This window comes from Bidens hawaiensis, unplaced genomic scaffold (genome assembly GCF_021521415.1).
Source record: "Bidens hawaiensis isolate Kalapana, Puna unplaced genomic scaffold, B.hawaiensis_p1.1 tig00056163_1, whole genome shotgun sequence".
NCBI lineage: Eukaryota > Viridiplantae > Streptophyta > Magnoliopsida > Asterales > Asteraceae > Bidens > Bidens hawaiensis.
In genome coordinates, this window is record NW_027500131.1 from 99311 (window position 1) to 106187 (window position 6877).

A 6877-nucleotide genomic window follows, 5' to 3' on the forward strand; every position below is an offset into this window, starting at 1 on the left:
TAACACTTCATATATGTAATAAAACACAACTCATAATCTCATATGCATGTAATAACTAAGTGATGCACACATGTAATACAACATAGTTCATATGCACGTAATCGTAAAGCAATACATGTATGTAATACAACATGTTGCATATATGTTAAATAGAAATTGTAAATTATATATATATATACCATACCATATATGTTTACATTCACATGATCGTATTCATCGTCTTCGAGTGTCATATGTTTCACCTTCTGTGGCCATTTTGACCTTCTCATGGTCTTCATATCTGTAACATAGATGCAGTATAATTGACTTAAACATATGCAATCACATTACTATACACATAAAATGTATCAACTTATGTAAAACCTACCATCAACACTCCTACATTCATCATGTTTTACGAAACAACTTCAGTTTCGTTTTTTGTAAATTTCCCCTGTTTTGTTATTAGTCTGGACACTATTATCCTTAGATATACTACATATATGTATTATACCTATGAAATTTTTCTAACATAGTTATTGCATCTGGACATTAGTATCTTAATATGTAATGCATATACGTATTATAACATTCCCAAAACAGGGGAAATTTACAAAAAATTATAACCATCATCTCATAACAGGGGAAGTTTACAAAAATAACAACCATCAACTCTGGAACAACCCACAATAAAATTTTCAGATGCATTACATATATGCAATATTAACAAACATGCCAAAAAAACATTACAATTACTATGTTCAATTGTGCATAAATGCAGTTTAACTAATAATCAGTGAGATACACATTCATGTGTTATATCTATATAATATTTCACTAATCATGTACAATAAAGGACTACTATAGATGTATGACACTTACAAATCGCTCATAATCGAACTTATAATGCCTGATCGACACTACACACACAAATAGTTCAGATTCGATGTGATAAACGCCTAATAAGCACTTATAACATACCTAATAGAGACACTACATCAACAAATTGTTATGAATCAACGCAATATATGCCCAATCAGATATTATAATATGACTAATCGACACCGCGTATGCAAATCGCTCGGAATACACGCCATGTACACCTAATCGGCATTTTAAAATTTGAAAATCAAGTATCACGATCGTTTACCTGCTAATGATCTTCAGTTTCGTGCTTGATTTTACCACCGATTGTTCGTTATTAGAAAACCCTAAATGTTCGTTCAAGATGGAGAGGAGACTATCTGATTTCTTTTTCTTTTTTAATTCCAAATTTGCCCTCTCATATAAAGCCCCGCCTCCCTTTTCTTTTTATCCATTCTACTATTTTTAACCTTTAATTTACTAAATCTTTCTCTCATTAATATGAGTTCTTTCTTGATCCCACCCATACATACATACATATATATATATACATACATATATATATATATATATATATATAAATTAAAAAACCAATTTTATAGTTAAAAAAATAAACGGGTCTTGTGTCTCATCAAAAACATATAGCTTATTAACTTTCATACAATGAAAAAAAAATTCAAAAAATAAATAAATATTAGAAACAAATAATATAAAACAACCCCGTAATACGGGGATAAAAACTAGTTGAAATCAGTGACAAACACAAGATCTTGATATACATTTGGTGCACGTGCCACAATTAAATATAATATTTATGTTTGAAATTAGTGAAAATAGACTCCTACACTTGGTGAAAAATTCATTATTTCACAATATTTACAACAGTGTTGGTGCGTACAGAGCAGGGGTACGTTTTTTAGTACCATTTAGGTCGTCATTTATTGCCCTTGATAAACGTCGGATTGAAATGACAAAAACGAAGGCAAACTTGATATAACAAGATCTTGACGGCCCCAACATTTTAACACAATTTAGCATAACCCATGTTTGCAGTATTGCTGTAATTACTAAAAACGAAGAGAATTAGAGCACGGGTCAAAGAAAATGTGCTTGTGTTTGTCATGCACCATCAAACGTGTTAGTAGTTGATAGAAAAGTATTAGAAGTTATCTGTTGACTAAACCCTTAACACTTAATTAGTTAAGTTGGTTTAAACGCTATGAGAACGGATTTTAGATACGTTTAGAATATAACAGGTGTATACAGCATGTTAAAGTAACGAAATTAAAGTTTGTTACATGAAAAAAGTTAATTTAAAAGTTATTTACATGTTCAATATGGAAGATTGAACAAACTTACTACTAGCAGTCAATTCATGCTATAACACCTACTCGGTTTTGATCTCCCTGGGTTCATTCAAAACAAATTCTACATACAAATCCTTAATCGCGATGACAACAGTCGTTATCAAGGGCCCCATTATTGCACCCTGCACCAAAATAGGCATTATATATCAATTGTCATAAATTTAATATTTGGACAAATTGCATATGAAGGTAATGTAAAAGAATTTTTGGTATGTTGTATACAGGGGTTTCAATTCTGACATGACACGAAATAATAACATGTTTAATAGACAGGACATGTTTATAAGCAGACATGTTAATTGCAAACCCTTTTACAACCTGGTTAGTATTACAACCCGTCAGCCAGTTAGATTCGTAGGTTACTCGTTTAAATAAACTGGTCTTTGACACAAATAAATATATGGGCCAAAGTACCTCTATATGAAGTGTCACATATACAGTTGTTATATGACATAGACATCATATTACTTTTTATGCAATTTGGCCAATAGATCATACAAACTGTAATAATATTCATCATTAATTACCTCGAGTGCAGACGGGAATATCGCAGCTCCACCGATGATACTAAGCCCGGTAAGATACGGGTTATGACCCGGTATATGCTCTTGAATCTCAGTATCCCCATAATCAATAAGCACTGCATGAATAATGGGCAAACATACAGCCACTATATACCTACCTTCCATCACCAACTGCAAAATCGCAGGAATCGTTGCGAAAACATACGGCAGCAACGGGAAAAACGGGCTAATAACCGCAAGCAACGTCGACACATACAAAAAATGAATATTGAACAATCTAAGCAGCAAACAAGTCAGACACCCCTGAAAGAATGCAATCTCAGCTGTGGCTAAAAGTATGCCCGAAATCGCCTTATCAAGCACTTCAACACACCTGGTTCTAACATATTTCGAAATGGGTAGCATACACATTACTTGTTCTGTTACTCCACTCGAATCCGACGTTATTAACGCGTATAAAACCCATATGAAAACCATTGACTGTGACAGAAAACTGAATAATCCAGCCGCACCCGTCACAATCGACTCGATAATCACAAACAGTAACCGAGTACTCCCGCCCAATATCGACTGACCACTCGCTAACACGCGTTGGATCACATCTTTTCCTTGAAACGCAATTGCTTTCGCCTTTTCGATTATATCTTCTCTGCTTATTAAGACTTCTTTAAAGAGCGCGCTAACCTCAGGATAAAGCTCGGCCCATTCGCCATTCTTGACCCGTTTTCTTGAACTCAGAATCTTTTCTGTAAACGGGCTTGTTTTGGTTAACGCGGTCGATGGTGCAGACGAGTTGGTTGATCTTGGAGCCATAATATGCTTCATTTCTTCTACAATCTCAGTCATATTATACTGCACAGCTAAATTATCTATCTGATCAAAAACAGTCCCATAAAACTGTGTGGTGTATTTAGCCACCAATGCTCTCACATTATCTTCAGACATCCATTCTGCAGCATAATTACTCTCTTCCACACGCGATTTAATCGAGTAAACCGCGTCTTTGCCTTCGACACCAATCTTGTAAGAAAAAAAGGCAGTGGCAAACAGACTGCCAAAAATCATGGCCATTATTAATCCAATGGCCACGATTGTCTCCGGCCCTTTTAACACCCCACGTGTTAAAAAGGCTATGTGGGGGGTCCGTTTCAAACTGTAGCTTTTAAAAGATGAAATCGTACCCCCCACATTTCGAGACGTGATCATAAACCCTAACCCTAATAACGTAAAAGCCCCAAGCCCACCAAACTGCTCGTACTCCATGACGAAAACCCATAACGACACCAGTCTTCGTAATATCACCGAAAATCCACTTTTTCGTCGTCTTGGTTGGTTGTAGTTCTTCATTCTATGACCAATTATTTTGCAAATGAGGTCTTTGATTTCGACAATGGTGCCGATGAAAGCCCGAAACATGGACGTGGGGACGGCGAGCAACGTGTCGGTTAGGCCGGACTTTAACGGCTCGGACCAAAATGAAACAAGGGTGTGATGGATGCCTCTAAGGGGAATGGAGCATATGACGGCGGCCCAGAGGAGCGGGCGGAGATAATAGTCGAGTAACCTGCTTACACCATAGAGGACGAAGATGGCGAACGCCACGCCTGCATGGGCCATGGCGATGTAGAGGGCGAGGCGGACCTGCGGGTCGTCGGTGAGGGAGGAGCCAGGCTCCATGTCTTGGGGTTTGGGGTGGTTTTCCGGGGATGAGTCCGGTGGCTGGGCGGAACATCGGATCGTGGGTTATGGAACAAGGGCCAAGTGTGGAAATGAATGAAGGTGGGAGGAGATGATAATATTATTATTAATGGAGGATGAATTAAGCTGAGAGAATTTGGGGGAAACTGAAGGTGGTGGTGATATGCATGCATATATGAAGAATTATATTTGGAATATTATGTTTGTTGTAATAAAACAGCTCAACTCATTATACAAAGTTAACAGATAAGCACATTTCAGATTAAACTCATTAACAATTTAATGAAAACACCCAATAATTATTTTAAACATTTAACCTCAAATATCATTTAGTCCCCACGTATAATAATTAAAAAAATAATCTAAAAAACCTAGGGAGCGACATTTTTTTTATTAATCATCCTCACACGCAAGTCAACTTTTCAAACTAAAAGCTCAATCAACACTTACATCAACACATCTTCTTGTTGACTGTGTAATATAAGTTTCATCAAGTATTTTAGTTTATCTTTACAAGTGGTAAGCCATTTCAATCAAAAACCTCAAAATTATTTAATTATATTAGAATATTTGAGGATAAAAAACAGCTTATCGACCTGGCCCGACAGGTCCGGGCCGAAAAATTAATCGTTTACCATTAGACAACGAAACTCAAATTTTTCTGACCCCATAAAAAAATTATTTGGTCTGTTACTGCATCGCTAACTAAGTTTTTTATTTTATTTTATTTTATTTTTGGCCATATAAGATAATAAAAAGATAAAGCCTATTTTTCTCCCTTCAACTTTTAGTTTTGAAAAATCATTCCCTCAGTTACATATTTACTAAAATTAAAAAATTTAAACTCAACTCAAACTCAACCTACACGTTTAAAAAAATAATGTGTTCAAAGTATCGAGATAATAATCGTCTTTTAAAAGAAGTTAAAGTCATATTTTCAAACGATTTAATACACACAGACAGAATTTTTTATTTTGGTTATTTTTGAGACCAAAACCGATTAATGTCTACCCTACAATCGGTAGTAGTAGTATCAACTAACAAGGTTTTACCGCGAGACGCGTGACATATCAGGATCTAACCACTTGTCATACTAAACAACCATTTAATGATAGGTTTATTGGATTTAAATAATCCAAACTTTGGTCAATTGGCCAATATTAATCCCAACTTAAGAATTGGCACACATTATCCCAACTTTCACTGTATTGGCTGTCAACGAACCTTTTCCTAACGGAGTCTAACTCCATTAATTTTTGCTTACGTGGCTGCTTATGTGGCGCAAAAAAACATTAATTTTTTAAAAACACTCTTTTAACATATATATCAAAGTTCATGGACCATTTGTAAAAATTACCCACCACCATCATCATTCTCTAACATCTTATACCACCACCACACCATTACCACCACTACCACATCAGGCTACCATATTTTCCGGTGATGTTTTTGACGATTCTGGCAAGATTTCCGGCTTAAAACGGTTTTCCGGCAAGGTAACCATATTTTTCGCTGTAACAACAGAAATTTCCGGCGACGTTCATGCCATGGATGTGAGCATGATCAGAATTGTTTGATGATTTGTAGAGTGTTAATTGATCTCGTAACCGTTTTTCTTTCCGGCAAGAAACTGGATATTCCTGTAACACCCCGTAACCGCAGCGGAAACGTACACGGGATGCGACAGACACCTCTGATATCAACCACATTGTTTATAAAGAAGACCGAATGCATTAATATACTTCAAAATTACATTATCTCATCTTTCATTACCGTCTAGGTGATACACACATCATACAATACGATTCATAATTCTATCCATTATAATGTATCCTAACGCCCAGCACGCAACCTTACACACGTCAAGCACTTAGCACGTAATCAATCACTTTATCTTAGTTGTACCTGAAAAGCATGTGAGAAAACGGGTCAACTACGAATAGTTGGTGAGTTTCACTAATTTAAATACACCATAACAAATCATTATGGTAATCATAAATAAGCGATGTAATTATACTGAGCCCACAAGTGAAAAACACTATTAACCCCGAAACATATCAAATAACCCCTGGGGACACTGTTAACCCAGAACACTTCCAATAACCACTGGGAACTCTGTTACCCCAGAAACACCTTTAATAACCTCTGGGGACACTGTTAACCCAGAACACTTCCAATAACCTCTGGGAACTCTGTTACCCCAGAAACACCTTTAATAACCTCTGGGGACACTGTTAACCCAGAACACTACCAATAACCTCTGGGAACTCTGTTACCCCAGAAACACATTTTCGGGCCTTACACTGTTAGCAACTCAGACAATTACCATCTTAATTCATTACCGTACGATTCCCGTACAATAAACATTATATAAATACGTTTATTTCCATGCGATCAGCATGTACTTAAACACTTTGATAAAAACATGCTTTCCGCCCCGGGAAA

The 6877-nt window shown here is 36.1% G+C and overlaps 1 protein-coding gene across 1 annotated transcript; it reads right to left on the minus strand.

The window, feature by feature from the left end:
- Positions 1–2230: 2230 nt before the first annotated feature.
- LOC143601374 (uncharacterized) lies at positions 2231–4411 on the minus strand. The gene is made up of 2 exons (XM_077078802.1): positions 2738–4411; positions 2231–2332 (listed from the first exon to the last, which is right to left on the minus strand). The coding sequence occupies exons 1-2, from the start codon at positions 4409–4411 to the stop codon at positions 2231–2233; spliced, it is 1776 nt and encodes a 591-aa protein (XP_076934917.1).
- Positions 4412–6877: the final 2466 nt, after the last annotated feature.